Below are 20,000 nucleotides of genomic sequence, written 5' to 3' on the forward strand. Positions count from 1 at the left end.
TCTAACAGGAAGTTTCCTCCCTGCAGACTTTGGATTTTGAGACGCGGCCGATCTTCTCGCTGCGCGTTGAGGCGTCCAACCGTTACGTGGACGCTGGCTTCCTGCCGCCAGGCGCCTTCAGCGATGTGGACGCTGGCTTCCTGCCGCCAGGCGCCTTCAGCGACGTGGTGACAGTTCGGCTGCTGGTGGAGAACGTAGACGAGCCGCCGGTGTTTTCCTCCGCAGGTGGCCAGATGCAGATCTCTGAGGCAGTGCCAACCGGAACGGACGTGGGATCAGTTTCAGCCCGAGACCCAGACGCCAAAAACAGCCCCGTCAGGTAGGAAACAGTCACTACTGATCCTGTGTCAGGTCTGTGTTAAACAGAGTGCTGATCGTTGGGTTAGTCAGGTGTCTGTGTGTTTACAGGTATTCTATCGACAGGAAGTCAGACGTGGAGCGTTACTTTACCATTGACAGCATTTCAGGAGTCATCACAACCGCCAGATCTCTGGACCGAGAGACCATCGCTATGCACAACCTCACCGTCCTCGCTACAGAGACCCGTAAGTTATGCAAACATATATACATATACATATATACATATATACATATATATATATATATATATATATATATATATATATATATATACATACATATATATATATATACAGGGCATGGAATTAACACCCGACCGATTTTTGCAATTGGCGGGTAACACTGTCAATCTACCTGCCACATTGGCGGGTAGCCAATGAGAATTGAGTGATTCAGATGCGTAACTATCGGTAAGCAGGGTACACGGTTGCTTACGGGCCTGGTCCAATCAGGGGCCCACATCACTGGAAGACACTGATTGACAGCCGGGGCCCCCTATCGCATTTTCATTACTCACACAATCCCAGCATCCCGCGTGCAGCCCTCTGACCAAGCCGGAGTGAGAACGGGTAAAATTCATTTCCTAGTTTCTGTTATGAAGGCGAGACGTGTGTGTGACTCGAACATCTTACATTACCAACAAAACATACAGCGAAAGACCGTGCAAACATTTCAGACCGTCCTGCCAACATGTATACATTGTAACATTAATGTACGCTGGAATGTTTTTTCACTCTAAAGTCAGCTGCTGCTGTTTCAATCTGTCGGCTGTCTGCAGCGGGCGGGGCTGCTCCGTTTCCCCCGCAACTGACGTGCACACACAATCACACACACACACACACACACACAAGGTGGATGCAGGAAAAAACGCAGATGAGATGTACAGGATGACCTAAATTGAGGACAGCTACGCTCGTTATTGTAAGTGCAAAGATAAGTTAAAGTCCAATAAGTACTTTATCAAACCATATGAATGTGTGTCCCAGGCCAGGATAGTGTGTGTGTGTGTGTGTGTGTGTGTGTGTGTGTGTGTGTGTGTGTGTGTGTGTGTGTGTGTGTGTGTGTCAGGCCAGGATAGGAAATTAACTAACAATGTAAAGATTAACATGCCACTGACAGTGACATGTTCATATTTGATTCATTCAATACATTCTTATTTTGTGTCTTAAATCCACCAGCTGTTTTCATATTATACCAACATTTGCACCATCCTGAGCTTTTTTGGTTCCTAGAAAATCTCAGCAGAGTAATTAATTAATAGTAATAAGTATTATTCTACCCAAAACAAGTTTCCTTTTTATTTATTTTTTTATTTTTAAGAACTATACAAAAAAACTTTTTTGCAACAACTCATGTGTTATGGTGTGCATTCACCAGTGTTTTTTTGCAATGTCCACGAGTAGGCTACCATGAATAGGACAGGAGAGGATCATAGAGACACAGCAAGTCCTGTTTTCACCTTTTATGAGGCAAAAAAAAAACTGGCTCGTAAAAAGTACACCCCCAACTGGCATCGTCAGACACCTCCTACCAAGAGCCTGGGTCTGGCCCAGCTTTCTCTCTAAAAGGGAGTTTTTCCTCGCCACTGTCGCACTGAATGCTCTTGGGGGAACTACTAGAATTGTTGGGGCTTTATAAATTATAGAGTGTGGTCTAGACCTACTCTATCTGTAAAGTGTCTCGAGATAACTCCTGTTATGATTTGATACTATAAATAAAATTGAATTGAATTGAATTGAAATTAAAAAGTCACTGTGGTCAAAAAAGTTAACTTCATGCCCTGTATATATATATATATATATATATGCTACCAGAGATACCTGGCTACAGAGACCTGTAAGTTATGGAAACATATGTATTGATATACATATAGAACCAGAGTCCTGTAAATTCACTTTAATCTTGACCCGTTTTTCTGCGTTTTTTTTAACTTTTAAAAAAGGTGGACTGTAGTGTCCAAGTTTTTTAACTTGGACACTACAGTCCACCTTTTTTAACTTTTATTTTAATACGTCTGAGAATCTGGTCATTTCATAGTTACACATTTCCATTGTGCGTGTGCGTACGTGTGCGTACGTGTGTGTGTGTGTGTGTGTGTGTGTGTGTGTGTGTGTGTGTGTGTGTGTGTGTCTGTGTGTGTCAGTGAATGTGTCTCAGGTGGGGAAAGCTGTGGTTCTGGTCTCCGTGACGGACGTTAACGACAACGCTCCGAGCTTCGCCATCGAGTATCAAACGTTCGTCTGCGAGGACGCCAGCGCTGGACAGGTGAACGTCTCTCTGTCAGTTCATCAGGAACAAAATGTTCAAATATCTCTTACAGATAAAACGGGTTATGAGAAAATATAACGTCCTTAAATATAACAAGAACCAAACAGCTACATCTTCTCTCTCGAAACAGTCTGAAGGAGACTGACCTCCGAGAGACGGAGACACAGGAGAGAGTTTCAGGAGTCTGGATTCTTTTGTTGTTTCCACAAACTTCCCTAAAATATAAAATGCAGAGTGAAATATCAACTTCATGTGAATCTCTGGTTTATTTTAGCTTTTATAATCACAAAGTGAAAACACACCTCCCTGTAAGACCAGCATGCCCAGAATGCACCTGAACACACCTCCCTGTAAGACCAGCACGCCCAGAATGCACCTGAACACACCTCCCTGTAAGACCAGCACGCCCAGAATGCACCTGAACACACCTCCCTGTAAGACCAGCATGCCCAGAAAGCACCTGAACACACCTCCCTGTAAGACCAGCATGCACCTGAACACACCTCCCTGTAAGACCAGCATGCACCTGAACACACCTCCCTGTAAGACCAGAATGCACCTGAACACGCCTCCCTGTAAGACCAGAATGCACCTGAACACGCCTCCCTGTAAGACCAGAATGCACCTGAACACGCCTCCCTGTAAGACCAGAATGCACCTGAACACACCTCCCTGTAAGACCAGAATGCACCTGAACACACCTCCCTGTAAGACCAGAATGCACCTGAACACGCCTCCCTGTAAGACCAGAATGCACCTGAACACACCTCCCTGTAAGACCAGAATGCACCTGAACACGCCTCCCTGTAAGACCAGCCATGGGCCACAGTTGGGAGCAGGTGCATTTTGATATTTAAACGATGCGGGTGCTGGACGGGAAACTGACAATGTCTGAAAATCTTGTTTTCATAATGAAAATAATTTTAATTGAAAATAATTCTAATAAAACACACTGAATGAAACAAGGTAGGCTGTTATATTTAACATCTTTTACATAGATGAAAGTGTGACATTTACATCAATGGTAAATGTTTTTAAGGCCTTCAGCTGATTGACTGCTCAGGTAACGGACACCCCATCATGAACACTCTCTCCTGTCAGTCTCGTGGAGGCTTTGAGGACCACGGGAACATTTTCTCTGGCTGTTTGCATAGATGGTGCATCATCTCTGCAGATGTTGGGCGCTCGCTGCAGAGCTAAAGATTAATAATCTTAGTTATTTATGTTGAAAGGGTCGGATCATCTCTGTTTCTGATCCACGTCCAAATGTTCCACTAATCTAAGCACACAGTCACATGACCCACACCACAGGCTGGAGTCACATGACCCACACCACAGGCTGGAGTCACATGACCCACACCACAGGCTGGAGTCCTGGAGTTAACAATGTTGTTAATAATTTCTTCCACATTTCAGATCACATTCCTGTTGAGTTGGGTAGTTTCTGGTACCTGGTGGTCTGGAACTAACCTAACTAATAACTAACCTAACTAAAGACTAACCTAACTAAAGACTAACCCTAACCTAACTAATATCTAACCCTAACTAATAACTAACCTAACTAATAACTAACCTAACTAAAGACTAACCTAACTAATAACTAACCTGACTAACCCTAACCTAACTAATATCTAACCCTAACTAATATCTAACCCTAACTAATAACTAACCTAACTAAAGACTAACCTAACTAAAGACTAACCCTAACCTAACTTATATCTAACCCTAACTAATAACTAACCTAACTAAAGACTAACCTAACTAAAGACTAACCCTAACCTAACTAATATCTAACCCTAACTAATAACTAACCTAACTAAAGACTAACCTAACTAAAGACTAACCTAACTAATAACTAATCTAACTAATAACTAACCTAACTAAAGACTAACCTAACTAAAGACTAACCTAACTAAAGACTAACCCTAACCTAACTAATATCTAACCCTAACTAATAACTAACCTAACTAATAACTAACCTAACTAAACACTAACCTAACTAAAGACTAACCTAACTAATAACTAACCTAACTAAAGACTAACCTAACTAAAGACTAACCCTAACCTAACTAATATCTAACCCTAACTAATATCTAACCCTAACTAATATCTAACCCTAACTAATAACTAACCTAACTAATAACTAACCCTAACCCACAGGGTTATTAGTTATTAGATATTAGTTATTAGTTATTAGATGTTATCTACATGATGACGATGAATCTGTCTGAAGCCTGTGATGGGTTTTTAAATCTCTGCAGAAGTGATGGAATCTGATTGGTTTACGTATAAAGTGATGGAATCTGATTGGTCTACGTATAAAGTGATGGAATCTGATTGGTCTACGTATAAAGTGATGGAATCTGATTGGTTTAAGTATAAAGTGATGGAATCTGATTGGGTTAAGTATAAAGTTTGTGTGTTTGACCCATCAGATCATTGAGACTCTGAGCGCTGTGGACCAAGACCAACCGGAGAACGGACATCACTTCCTGTTCTCTCTGAGCGCCGAGCATGCTGGGAACTTCACCCTGAGAGACAACAAAGGTGCAGTCCACCTTAAAAACACAACACTACAGTCCACCTTAACCTCTTAAGAAATGTTTGAATTTCATGCTTTTTGGTCTAAACATCATACCCAAATTAAAAGTGGTACAGCTCCCGTATACTTTGACACTCTGGGATGTGCCTGATATCATTGGAAAGGAAACACTCTCAAGTGTTTGTTAGAAGTGTCAGGATGATTCTAGGCCGTACTGACACAGAGTTACAGAGGCTAGAATGGAGGGGTTTATTTCCGTCCAAGTCATACATCTGTAAAATGATTAAAGGAACATGCCAACTTATTGGGACTTTATCTTATTCCCCGTATCCCCCAGAGTTAGATAAGTCCCTTCTCATCTCCGTGCATGTTGTAGCTCTTTCCGACGGCTCCACCGGTAGCCTAGCTTAGCACAGATCCTGGAGGTAACTGGCTCCATCTAGCCTAGCTTAGCACAGATCCTGGAGGTAACTGGATCCATCTAGCCTAGCTTAGCACAGATCCTGGAGGTAACTGGCTCCATCTAGCCTAGCTTAGCACAGATCCTGGAGGTAACCGGCTCCATCTAGCCTAGCTTAGCACAGATCCTGGAGGTAACCGGCTCCATCTAGCCTAGCTTAGCACAGATCCTGGAGGTAACTGGCTCCATCTAGCCTAGCTTAGCACAGATCCTGGAGGTAACTGGCTCCAACTAGTCTACTGCTCCCAATAAGTGATAAAATAACGCCAACATGTTCCTATTTCCATGTTGTGATTTGTAGAGTCACAGCGTGTACAAATAACAAGGTCACATGACACACAGCCATCTTCTAACTGTATATAAAACGGGAACTATATTCTCAGAAGGTGAAGCACTGCTACTCTGCTACTTGGGCGGAGTGATATGCTCACAGCACCTGAGAAGCACCGGACAGAGGGTAGAAATGCTTCACTTTTCTGAGAATATAGTTCCCAGTATGATATATTCCTTTAACAGACACTGCTGTAAACACACCTGGTGAGATACAGACAGCACAGGGCTGTAGCCACATGTCTCAGCTCACTACAGAACACATCCAGAAGACAAAAGACTCAAACATGGATTTTATATGAATTCTTTTCTACATATATGTCTGTCCATTTTTCTGATTTCAATTTGAAAAGTGCAAAGAAAGAAGCCAATAAAGTACACACAAACACACCCACATCAATCACACACATACTTGAAATAACTATATACATAAAAATACATAAATATATGTTTGGTGCTTCTGTCCTCAGACAACACAGCGTCCATTCTGACTGCGCCTGGGTTTGTGCGGCGAGATCAGCCCGTCCACTTCCTGCCGGTGGTGATCTCTGACGGCGGTAGGCCGTCTCTGAGCAGCACCAACACACTGACCGTCACCGTCTGCAGCTGTGAGGTCACTGGAGACCGCCGCGCCTGCAGCCAGACGCTGGCACGGCCGCTGGTCACTGGCCTCAGCACCACTACCGGCATACTCACCAGCATCATCACGCTGCTGGGTAACACACACACACACATTATATATATATATATATATATATACACATATACACACACAGAGACACACACACACACATACTGTCACAACCTGGCTCAAGGGCCATGACAAAAGAGGGAGCGAGGCAACGTAAATTATCAAAAGTGATTTATTTAACAAAAGAATAAACTAAACATATCTTTGGTAATGTGCAAAGTGTGTAAACTGTAACTGAAATAAACCCAAAACAAGATGTGGCAGGCAGGATGATCAGGCCATGGTTGATGTCTGGATCGCAGTGGAGAGAGAGTGTAGTCTGACCAGGTGGAGCTTTATCACCTCACAGCTCACAGGTGCACCAGATCTGCAATCAACTCAAACAAAGATGGGTAAGACCAGAGAGGCATCACTCCTACAGAGAGGCCCCACCAGATCACACAAGGGCCGTCACACCTCCCCCCATAAAGTCGGTGCCCAAAGGAGCCAACGGCAAAACCAACTACCACATCCAGCAATCAGAACCGAACATTATTCAAAAAAACAAGTGTTACCAAAATCACCAAAATATAATACAGACTTATACCAAGCAGAAAGGAACCGTTGACCTCCAAATTGCGCCGGAACGATTGCTCACCCCCGTCCCATCTTGAGCAAAACCAGGTACCTGGGAAGCAAAGGAAGAGAACAGGCACACAAAAAAAACAAAAAACAAACAAACAGGGTACAAAACAAAAAAAATGTCAATATTGACCTAGAGCAGAGGGGCACGTGACAACGCATCAGCTATCACGTTGTCTACTCCTTTAATATGCCTAATCTCAAGCGCGTAGGCTTGCAAAAACAACGACCACCTCATGAGTCTCTGATTGGGACATTTAAGTGACTGCAAAAATGTCAGCGGATTGTGATCCGTATAGACAACAAGTGGCCTCCCACCAACGTACACCTCAAAATGCTGCAAAGACCAAACGAGTGCCAGCGCTTCTTTCTCTATCACCGAATAATTCAGCTGATAGCGGTTGAATTTTTTCGAAAAGAAGCTAACTGGTCTCACCAGTCCCTGACCATCCTCCTGCAGCAAAACAGCACCCGCCCCAAACAGACTTGCATCCACTTGAATCATGAACGGCTTATCAAACTGCGGCGCTACTAAAACAGGAGACGAACACAACAAAGACTTGATGTTCTCAAAGGCTTGCTGACACTCATCAGACCACAAAAACTTTGCATTAGCTTTCAACAACTCCGTCAGAGGAAAAACAACTGTAGAGAAGTTTTTACAAAAGCTCCTATAGTATCCGACTAGACCCAAAAAACGTTGTAGCTCTTTTTTAGTAGTAGGCACAGGAAAATGTTCTACTGCCCTAACTTTGGCCTGGACCGGAGCTACACGGCCCTGCCCCACTACACGTCCCAAATACGTCACAGTAGCCCTTGCAAACTCACATTTGGCCAAATTGACAGTCAGTCGCGCCTCAGACAACCTGTCAAAGAATGCCCGAATGCGTTTAAGATGAGCGTGCCACGTCTCACTATATATAACGACATCATCTAGGTAAACAGAACAACCGTCTAGACCAGACACAACACGATTCATCAATCGTTGAAATGTGGCCGGAGCGTTCCTCAAACCAAACGGCATGACTCTATAAGAATAGAGTCCAGACGGTGTAACAAATGCCGAGACCTCCCGAGCACGCGCAGACAACGGAACCTGCCAATATCCCTTAAGCAAGTCAAACTTGCTAACAAACTTGGCAGAACCAACCTGATCTATACAGTCGTCCATCCGCGGCAGCGGAAAGGAATCTGGTTTAGTTACTGAGTTTACCTTTCTGAAGTCTGTACAAAACCTAGGTGATTTATCAGGCTTCGGGACCAAAATACACGGAGAGGACCAACTAGAAAATGACGGGAGAGCAATATTATTTTCCAGCATGTAAGCAACTTCAGAGTCCAGATGTTTAAGTTTCTCTGGAGACATACGGTAAAAACGCTGTTTAATTGGTTGTGCATCTCCAACATCAACATCATGTTCGATCCAATTCGTGCATGTAGGAACATCACCAAACAGACACAGATATTGCTGTATCAGACCAGACAACTCATCACGCCTAGACTCAGTTAAATGCACCAACAAACTATCAAGGTTACAAAGGGTCTCCGAATTTTTTAGACGACCATACAACAAACTGTCATCTGGTTCCGGCACTCCATCTACGCCCTGTGATCCAGACACCGAACTCACAAGCAAAACAGGATGTACCTCGTCATTCACTGACTGGCTTACATCAGCCTCACGTCCATAATAGGGTTTGAGAAGGTTGACATGACATAACTGTGTTGACTTTTTCCGACCTGGTGTAGCAATGATGTAATTGAGGTCAGACCTGCGCTCAGCAACTGTATAAGGACCAGCATATTTAGCCTGAAACGGCGAGCTCACAACAGGCAACAGAGCAAGAACTTGATCCCCCGGACTAAACTCCAGATGCCCCGCACGGCGATCATAGAAATTTTTCATCTTACTCTGTGACACTTGCAAGTTCTCCCTTGCCATTTCACCTGCAACAAACAAACGATGCCTAAAGCCATTGACATAATCAACCAAATTTCTTGGCGGATCGGCCTCCACCAAGCCATCCTTTAAAACAGCCAAGGGCCCACGCACCCTGTGTCCAAAAACCAAGTCATTAGGACTAAAACCAGTACTCTCCTGAACAGCTTCTCTTGCAGCCAGTATAAGCCAAGGAAGACCCCCCTCCCAGTCTCTATCCAGCTCCGTGCAGTATGCACGCAGGAGAGACTTCAGAGTCTGATGGAATCTTTCCAAGGCCCCCTGACTCTGTGCATGATAGGCTGATGACTGGTTATGACGGACATGCAACAACTTCAAAACTTGACCAAACATGTGCGAAGAGAAATTGGACCCCTGATCGCTCTGGATGACCTTCGGAATGCCAAAGACCGAAATAAACTGACTTAGTGCTTTCACCACCGCCTTAGTGGTAATAGCCCTCAACGGATAAGCAGCAGGATACCGAGTGCATTGACACATCACAGTTAGCAGGTACTTACAGCCAGACTTAGAGCACGGCAACGGACCCACACAGTCCACAATCAGATGCTCAAATGGTTCATTTACAACCAGAATAGGTTGTAATGGAGCAGGTCTAACAGACTGATTGGGCTTACCCGTTAGCTGACACACATGACATGTCTTAATGTATGCTGCAACATCTTTCTTCACCCGCGGCCAAAAAAAATGCTTCAAGATGTTAAGATAAGTCTTTCTCACACCAAAGTGCCCACTCTCATCATGAGCAACTTTTAAGACAAGAGGACGAAATCTAGTCGGTACCACCAACTGAATGACAGCATCTCCAACAAAGTCAGTACCCAGAGTCAACCACTTCCTAAACAACAAGCCATTTTGAACAAAATACCCACGTGCTACACTGGTAATCTCCTTAGCAGATGCAACACAATCAAACATTACCTTAAGGGAAGAGTCACTCTGCTGTTCCTGTACCAACTCAGTTAATGACACAGATAGCGGATAGTCTGACAGTGATGGAGCCAGAAACTCAACTACACCCCCATCAGGTTCCCTCACAGACTCAGCGTTACTCATAGCTCGGGTACTTACACAGGCTGAGAAAACTCTAGGCAAGTCAGCGGCAATATGGTCAACAACAGACTCAACTGGGCAAGATGTAACTACTGGCAAAGGGGGAGAATCAGCCCAAACACGGCCACCAGCCAGCCCGTTACCCAGAATGAAATGAATCCCCTCAATGGGCAACGCCGGACGCACACCAACGGCTACCTCGCCCTTCACCAGCTCACAGTCCAGGACCAACTTATGTAATGGTATGGGCAAAACAGTTAAACCCATGCCACGACTAAGGATACAGTCACCCGTATCAGTGTCTTCTGACAGCGGCAGCACAGATCCGACAATGTAGGAGTCAAAGGCCCCTGTGTCCCTCAAGATTTTTACTGGCACCCTAGCCCCACTTCCTACCAGAGACACAAAGCCATCTTTAATAAAAGGAGCATAGGCTGCCAAGACATCCGGTTCAAGCTCTGCAGTAAGCAAGTCAGATACACAGTCCACAATAACCGGCGCAGCGGCTGCCACAGGCTTAACCTTCGATACTCCAGGCTTGTTTTTAAAATGCAGGAGCGGACAATCAGCCTTCCAGTGACCCTTTTCATGACAATAGTTACAGTTAGTGTGGACAGCATCACCCCGCGATACCGCCTCCGACATTGGCACACCAGCTCTCCAAGAACGCTCACGCGTTGTAGCCCGCTCTCTAAACCCTCCTTTATGAAGCAACAAGTACTCATCTGCTGACGCAGCCGCACCCGCCGCCGTAACACACTGCTTCTCACTAACGTATGTTGCAATGTAACCAGGAAGCATATCCTTAAACTGCTCCAAAACCACAAGATCACACAGACCCTCAAAAGTAGTGACCTCCAGCGCAGCCAACCAACGTTTAAAATGACCAGTCAGGTCCCGAGCAAACTCCATATAAGTCTGACCACTACGTTTCTCCCAGGACCTGAAACGTTGGCGATATGCCTCTGGCACCAACTCATACGCTTTTAACACAGCAGATTTGATAGTCGCATAGCCTGAGCTATCCTCTGTATTCAATGATGAATAAGCTTCCTGCGCCCGTCCCGTCAGCACACATTGAAGCATCAACGCACAATCTGCATCAGGCCAACCCCTAGCCCTAGCGACACGCTCAAACAACAAGAAAAACGTATCGGGATCTTTCTCATTAAACGGTGGCAGTAGTCGTAAGTTATTAATATCAAAGGAATGCACAGCTCCAGACAACTGCCCGCTCTGAGCTCCACCGGACCCCGTACCGTCAGTCGCTAAAGATAAACGGCGCCCCTCCAGATCCAATTTGGCCTGCTCTATTTCTTGCCGAATCCTCTCTACCTCAATCTGCTTCTTCATTAGCAATTCATGTTTACATCTGTCATGCTCAAGCTGAAGCAACAACAGCTCCCTCTGTTGATCAAACGATAAGCCCTGAGACTGAACAAACGCACCCGCTGAAACCGTGGAGACTGGAGACTCATCATCCATATCCACAGCCAACACACCTTTCTCCCTCAACTCAGACTTCAAAACTACCCTAATGTTCTCCTTAAGGCGTTTGTCACTTACCACTACCGAAAAGTGTTCCGCAATCTTCAGCAACTGCTCCTTAGTACAACGCCCCAACGCCTCCTCAGACGGAGCCGCAATAAACGCATCACACTCCGCCATTACAACACACTACAACCGACAAAACAAAACCACAGCAACAGACCCAGCAAGACGATGCAACGTCCCCGTGCGCATTAAGAGGACTAACCCCCACCTGGTATGGAGCCTCCTCGCTATCTAAATCAACCCAGCTAACTAACTCAACCCTAGTCTTCATGCAGCTACTTGTGGTGGGTACTTATGCACTAACGACCGCTGGCTAGGGAGAGCAACTAGCACGCTAGCAACCCTCCGAAAACCACGGACATGCTCCCAAGCCAAAAGCTTCACCCACGTTCGCCACAACACTATCAAGAATCAGCTCAACAAGCCCAAAAATGGACCGTCGTTACAGCCTACAAGAGAAAACTCCACCCACAACAACCAACAGCACGCACACGAGGACCCACACCAGCCACCCGGATCACCTGTCGACCGTAGCCCCAACAAACAACTTACAAAACAAAAAAACAAAAAAAAAGACACCAACAAAGTCAATACAAATGCCAGAAAATAAGCCCTCACTACCCCGGTCAACCAGCCAAATCAACGCACAGCACCACCGCACTACCAAACGAACAAACCAGCAAACAATAACCAAAGCACAAAAAAAACTTCTTACCAGTCCGACGGGCTGCCACGCTCCCAACAAACTAAACCACAGCACACACTAACCGAACACAAAAACCGGCACGAGCCCCCATTTTGTCACAACCTGGCTCAAGGGCCATGACAAAAGAGGGAGCGAGGCAACGTAAATTATCAAAAGTGATTTATTTAACAAAAGAATAAACTAAACATATCTTTGGTAATGTGCAAAGTGTGTAAACTGTAACTGAAATAAACCCAAAACAAGATGTGGCAGGCAGGATGATCAGGCCATGGTTGATGTCTGGATCGCAGTGAAGAGAGAGAGTGTAGTCTGACCAGGTGGAGCTTTATCACCTCACAGCTCACAGGTGCACCAGATCTGCAATCAACTCAAACAAAGATGGGTAAGACCAGAGAGGCATCACTCCTACAGAGAGGCCCCACCAGATCACACAAGGGCCGTCACAATACACACACACACAAATACACACATATACACACACAGAGACACACACACACACACATATACACACAGAGACACACACACACACACACAGACACACACACTCGCACACACACACACACACACACACACACAGATATACAGTATCTCACAAAAGTGAGTACACCCCTCACATTTTAGTAAATATTTCATTATATCTTTTAATGGGACAACACTGAAGAAATTACACTTTGCTCCAATGTAAATTATGAAGTGTACAGCTTGTATAATGTAAAGTATTAAGTGTACAGCTTGTATAACAGTGTAAAGTATTAAGTGTACAGCTTGTATAACAGTGTAAAGTATTAAGTGTACAGCTTGTATAACAGTGTAAAGTATTAAGTGTACAGCTTGTTTAACAGTGTAAAGTATTAAGTGTACAGCTTGTATAATGTAAAGTATGAAGTGTACAGCTTGTATAATGTAAAGTATTAAGTGTACAGCTTGTATAACAGTGTAAAGTATTAAGTGTACAGCTTGTATAACAGTGTAAATGTGCTGTCCCCTCAAAATAACTCAACACACAGCCATTAATGTCTAAACCGCTGGCAACAAAAGTCAGTACACCCCTAAGTGAAAATGTCCAATTGGGCCCAAAGAGTTAATATTTTGTGTGGCCACCATTATTTTCCAGCACTGCCTTAACCCTTGGGCATGGAGTTCACCAGAGCTTCCCAGGTTGCCACTGGACTCCTCTTCCACTCCTCCATGACGACATCACGGAGCTGGTGGATGTTAGAGACCTTGTGCTCCTCCACCTTTCGTTTGAGGATGCCCCACAGATGCTCAGTAGGGTTCAGGTCTGGAGACATGCTTGGCCAGTCCATCACCTCTACCCTCAGCTCCTTTAGCAAGGCAGTGGTCGTCTTGGAGGTGTGTTTGGGGTGGTTATCATGTTGGATTACTGCCCTGTGGCCTAGTCTCCAAAGGGAGGGATCATGCTCTGCTTCAGTATGTACCAGTCAGTTTTGGGGAAGTTACTTTTAAAAAGTAGTGTTTGCTCGTTACTCGTTACTTCTTAAAAAAGTAATCGGTTACTTTACTTAGTTACCCCCTATGGAAAGTAACTTTTTACTTTACTCGTTACTTTTACGTTACTTTTAAAAGCAGGCTTCTCTGGCAGAGACTGAAGTTAATTATACCAAAACTACCTTTGACTATAAAGCCAATCTCTGGTGTATCAGTAAAGTGTCTGAACTCCACTGCAGGCTGGATTCTCTACTCACAGAGGGACGGCTGATTCATTGTGAACCAGTCCAGCGCGGGTTGAATGCACATCAGCAGGTCATCGGCGTTACACGGTGTTAGTGTATACTATGTAATGTCTGTATCGACTTGTACCGGTTGCGCAGCCACGATGGTCCGTGCATTGTCGTAGACACATGCAGCCTCTGCTCTGGAAATCCACAGCGGTCCGCTGCGTGTACGTATGAGGCCATTTCCACCTCATCCATCTGTGAGGTTGTCAGCTTTGTGTCTGTCTGGCTCAGAGCACCGTCCAGCAAAAAGCCACGAAGCTTAAAATGCTCTCAAAAGTTAGCGTTGGCTGCTTCTCGCTTGCCATGATTACTCTGCTACCAGCCTCTGTCATGGCCCGTGTGGAGCTTGTGAGAAGGCAGTGTCGCTGTCAAATCTGTCCCTGGGAAAAGTAACGTTGTGCCGAATTGAAAAAGGAACTACGTTTTTACCCGAAAAAGTAGTTACGTTACTGTAACGCGTTACACCCAACACTGGTCAGAGTACATGTTGGCATTCATGGTTCCCTCAGTGAACTCTAGCTCCCCATCGGCAGAACTCATGCAGCCCCAGGCCATGACACTCCCACCACCATGCTAGACTGTAGGCAAGTCACACTTGTCTTGACTTGTCTCACGCTTGACACCATCTGAACCAAATAAGTTTATCTTGGTCTCATCAGACCACAGGACATGGTTCCAGTAATCCATGTCCTTAGTCTGCTTGTCTTCAGCAAACTGCAGGCTTTCTTGTGCATCATTGAGACAACACTTTGAGACAGTAATCCACGCCTTTGTGACCACTCGGCTGGATTACTGTAATGCACTTTATATAGGGGCTAGTGGGTCCTCCATTGCTCGTCTTCAACTGGTACATAATGCTGCTGCACGTCTTTTAACTGGCACACGCAAGTACGAGCACATTTCACCTGTTGTAGCTTCACTCCACTGGTTGCCTGTCCATTTGAGGATTCATTTTAAAATTCTTGTGTTTTTTAAAGCCTTGAATGGCCCCAGCTTACCTCTCTGAGCTGCTGCACCCCTACACTCCCAGCCAATCTCTCAGGTCAGTTGACCAGCCGATCTCTCAGGTCAGCTGACCAGCTGCTCCTGACGGTGCCTAAAGCTAGGCTTAAGCTCAGAGGGGACCGAGCGTTTGCCGTTGCAGCTCCAAAACTTTGGAATGGACTGCCTCTGCACATTAGACAGGCCTCCTCTCTGTCTAATTTTAAAAATCTTCTTAAAACACACCTCTTTTCTTTGGCTTTTAACACCAGGTAGTGTTGATCTTATGTGTATACTTGCATATTTGTATTGTGTTTGTCACATTTCTGTTTCATCTTTTTGTGCAGCACTTTGGAAACCTTGTGTTTGTTAAAATCGTGCTATATAAATAAAGTGGATTGGAGTGGATTTGATCATCTTAAGAAGAGGCTTCTCTCTGGGACGACAGCCATGTAAACCAGTTAGATGCAGAGTGCAGCGTATGGTCTGAGCACTGACAGGCTGACCCCCCCACCCCTTCAACCTCTGCAGCAATGCTGGCGGCACTTGTACGTCTATTTCCCAAAAACGACCTCTGGATATGACGCTGAGCACACGCACTCAACTTCTGTGGTTGACCACGGCGAGGCCTGTTCTGAGTGGAGCCGGTCCTGTTAAACCGCTGTGTGGTCTGGGCCACCGTGCTGCAGCTCAGTTTCAGGGTGTTGGCAATCTTCTTATAGCCTAGGCCAGTCATTCCCAAACTGTGGTCCGCGGACCACTAGTGGTCCATGAGGGTATTGCAGGTGGTCCGTGGAAAAGCAAAATAAAATATAAAATAATAGTTTTTACCAGGAAATTCCCATAAAGAACTTTATTTTCTTTATTGTTAACCAGGAGTAGGCCTACTGTGTTTTCATTAAATGTGTACAGGGCCAGAGGCAAAGAATATTGTCATGATCACATCACATGCATAGCCTTTATAGGGAGTTTATATGAAATTTTAAATTATAAATGGAATGAATAAGGCATATTATTTTAATTTCCAGTTAGTTTCTTGGTCTCACGTTTCTGAAATGTTTTGCGGATGTGCTGTTAAGTGGACAAACTCACATAGCCTACTTTTTGAGGACTTTTGAGGTAAAACTCTGAAGATTAATAATCCCCTAAAATCGCCAAAGGTTTTGAAATGTTGACTATATCCAAGTGTTGTTATTACTGTATAGATTTAATACTGTTGCGTCTCCAGGGATTAAAGGACCCAAATGCAGGGAGAGGCAGGCAGGCGGGAGAAGGGTTGAACTCGAGGATTTATTAATCGAAACACAAAAACGAACCAAGGAAGCAGCTGGAAAAACCAATTCCAAAATAAGAAGAAAGGTATCCAAAAAACCAAGGGAGAACAAAAACCAGGGAAATACAGAACTGACACGGGGAAAGCACACGAACACACATGCAAACTAACCGGGCAAGGACACAAAACGATCTGACAACAGACACAGGAAACACAAGGCTAAATAAACCGGGTAACGAGCAAACACGGGACAGGTGCCACCAGGGCGGGGGAACAGGTGGAGCACATAGACAATCACACAGGCGGGAAAACACAGGAAGCAGAACTAGACACGACAAGACAGAAAACTAGACTATCAAAATAAAACAGGAAACAGAACATAATACAAAACAAGACCGTAAATACACAAACACAAAGAGACAAGACATAGAACCAAAATACCAGATCCAAATTAAAACAGGAAACAAAGCAAAAAACCGAAACCATAACAAATACTCCATTGCTTTGGAAATCAGCCTGTTGTTCAAATTAACCTGAGATGACCTGTTATAGTTTTAGTGCTAGTAGGCCTATTAACAGGTGCAGATTAATTCAGGGAGGACTGTGTGGAGACATATTTTATTATGTGTATTATGAGGTGGTCCGTGAAAACTTTTGATTACAAATAGTGGTCCACACACACAAAAAGGTTGAAAACCCCTGGCCTAAGCCATCTTTATGTAGAGCAACAACTCTTCCAGTGACCAGTATGAGAGAGTGTGAGAGCGGTAACACCAAATTTAACACACCTGCTCTCCATTCACACCTGAGACCTTGTAACACTAATGACTCACATTACACCAAGGAAGGAAAATGGCTAATTGGGCCCAATTTGGACAATTTAACATAGGGGTGTACTGCCTTTAGTTGCCAGCGATTTAGACATTAATGGCTGTGTTGAGTTATTTTGAGGGGACAGCACATTTACACTGTTATACAAGCTGTACACTTCATACTTTACTCTGTTATACAAGCTGTACACTTCATACTTTACTCTGTTATACAAGCTGTACACTTCATACTTTACTCTGTTATACAAGCTGTACACTTCATACTTTACACTGTTATACAAGCTGTACACTTCATACTTTACTCTGTTATACAAGCTGTACACTTCATACTTTACATTGGAGCAAAGTGTAATTTCTTCAGTGTTGTCCCATTAAAAGATATAGTGACATATTTACTAAAATGTGAGGAGTGTACTCAGTTTTGTGAGATACTGTCCTTGTGTGTATGTGTGTATTGCAGTTATTGATTGACTCCTCCCCTTCCTGTCTCCTAGGTGTTGTCATGGTAACAGCAGCTGTCAGGCGTGGGAGGCAAGAGCCTGTGATGACGGACGAGGAGCGGGACATCCTGGAGAACATCGGTCGTTACGACGACGAGGGAGGAGGAGAGGAAGACACCGAGGCCTTCGACATGCTCGCTCTGAGACGGACAGAACCAGGACCCCTCAGAGAACAAGACCTGCACCCAGGACCCCTCAGAGACCACCTCCCACCACCGGGACCCCTCAGAGACCACCACCCACCACCAGGACCCCTCAGAGAACAAGACCTGCACCCAGGACCCCTCAGAGACCACCTCCCACCACCAGGACCCCTCAGAGAACAAGACCTGCACCCAGGACCCCTCAGAGACCATGAGGCCTTCGACATGCTCGCTCTGAGACGGACAGAACCAGGGCCCCTCAGAGACCACCTCCTACCACCAGGACCCCTTAGAGACCACCTCCCACCACCAGGACCCCTCAGAGACCACCTCCCACCACCAGGACCCCTCAGAGATCACCTCCCACCACCAGGATCCCTCAGAGACCACAACTTCCTCCCGCTGCCACAAGGACCCCTCAGAGACCACCTCCCACCACCAGGACCCCTTAGAGACCACCTCCCACCACCAGGACCCCTCAGAGACCACCTCCCACCACCAGGACCCCTCAGAGACCACCTCTCACCACCAGGACCCCTCAGAGACCACAACCTCCTCCCGCTGCCACCAGGACCCCTCAGAGACCACGACCCACCACCTGGACCCCTCAGAGACAAGGACCTGCTCCCGCTGCCACCAGGACCCCTCAGAGATCACGACCTCCACCTGCTGCCACCAGGACCCCTCAGAGACCACCTCCCACCACCAGGACCCCTCAGAGACCAGGACCTCCTCCCCTCGGAGTCCCAGGTGGATAAGAAGCATCTGTTCCAGGAGTTAATCGGGGTCCGACTGCAGGAGGCGGACCAGGACCGGGCAGCGCCCCCCTACGACTCGCTGCAGACCTACGCCTTCGAGGGCAGCGGATCGGCTGCCGGGTCTCTCAGCTCGCTGGACTCTTTAAACCCGCAGGACTCGCTGGACCCGCTGGACTCGCTGGACTCGCTGGACTCGCTGGAGTCCGAGCAGAACTACGAGTTCCTGAGAGAGTGGGGGCCGAGGTTCAGGAAGCTGGCTGACCTTTATGGACACGACGAGGGGGGCAGAGTCTGCTCGTAGCCTGCAGGGGGCGGAGTCTGATTGTAGCCTGCAGGGGGGGAGTCTGATTGTAGCCTGCAGGGGGGGAGTCTGCTCGTAGCCTGCAGGGGGAGGAGTCTGCTCGTAGCCTGCAGGGGGAGGAGTCTGCTCGTAGCCTGCAGGGGGCGGAGTCTGCTCGTAGCCTGCAGGGGGGCGGAGTCTGATTGTAGCCTGCAGGGGGCGGAGTCCGCTCGTAGCCTGCAGGGGGAGAGTCTGCTCATAGCCTGCAGGGGGAGGAGTCTGCTCGTAGCCTGCAGGGGGAAGAGTCTGCTCGTAGCCTGCAGGGGGCGGAGTCTGCTCGTAGCCTGCAGGGGGAGGAGTCTGCTCGTAGCCTGCAGGGGGAGAATCTGCTCGTAGCCTGCAGGGGGCGGAGTCTGCTCGTAGCCTGCAGGGGGCGGAGTCTGCTCGTAGCCTGCAGGGGGAGGAGTCTGCTCGTAGCCTGCAGGGGGAGAATCTGCTCGTAGCCTGCAGGGGGCGGAGTCTGCTCATAGCCTGCAGGGGGCGGAGTCTGCTCGTAGCCTGCAGGGGGCGGAGGACGCCACAACACACGTTTAAAAACCCATGTTATGGAATGGTATTAAGGTTTGAATATGCAATACAGACACAGATTTAACGACCTAGCTCTGACATTCCTGTTGTTCATGATGTCATTGCTCTTGGACCGGGTGCACTGCAAAACGTTAGCGTGTTGCTAACGAGTGAAGTCAACTGAAGTCAGCCAAAGCTGTGTAACTAAGACTGTGCAACTAAACACAACTAAGTATAATGTAAACAACCTTACTGTTGTGAAAACGTCCTTGAAACTGTGCAAAGTTCTGCAAACTCGTCCTCCTGTGTAACTGCTGCTGCGTTTGTTTAGCTGTTGCGCCCATAGATATACATAAAGCCTTTACGTATATCTATGGTTGCGCC

At 46.2% G+C, this 20,000-nt stretch overlaps 1 protein-coding gene across 1 annotated transcript in view; it reads left to right on the forward strand.

Annotated features, from left to right (window-relative positions):
* Positions 1-19,071, forward strand: part of LOC116064111 (cadherin-7-like) — a 30,669-nt gene extending 11,598 nt beyond the window's left edge. The window contains exons 6-12 of the mRNA XM_031319174.2: positions 27-319; positions 409-545; positions 2,504-2,625; positions 5,064-5,175; positions 6,431-6,676; positions 17,863-18,049; positions 18,731-19,071. Of these exons, the coding sequence (XP_031175034.2) occupies positions 27-319; positions 409-545; positions 2,504-2,625; positions 5,064-5,175; positions 6,431-6,676; positions 17,863-18,049; positions 18,731-19,070 (1,437 nt within the window). The 3' untranslated portion in view covers position 19,071. The remainder of the gene's footprint in view (positions 1-26; positions 320-408; positions 546-2,503; positions 2,626-5,063; positions 5,176-6,430; positions 6,677-17,862; positions 18,050-18,730) is intronic.
* Positions 19,072-20,000: the final 929 nt, after the last annotated feature.

This window comes from Sander lucioperca, chromosome 9, assembly GCF_008315115.2.
Source record: "Sander lucioperca isolate FBNREF2018 chromosome 9, SLUC_FBN_1.2, whole genome shotgun sequence".
Classification (NCBI taxonomy): domain Eukaryota; kingdom Metazoa; phylum Chordata; class Actinopteri; order Perciformes; family Percidae; genus Sander; species Sander lucioperca.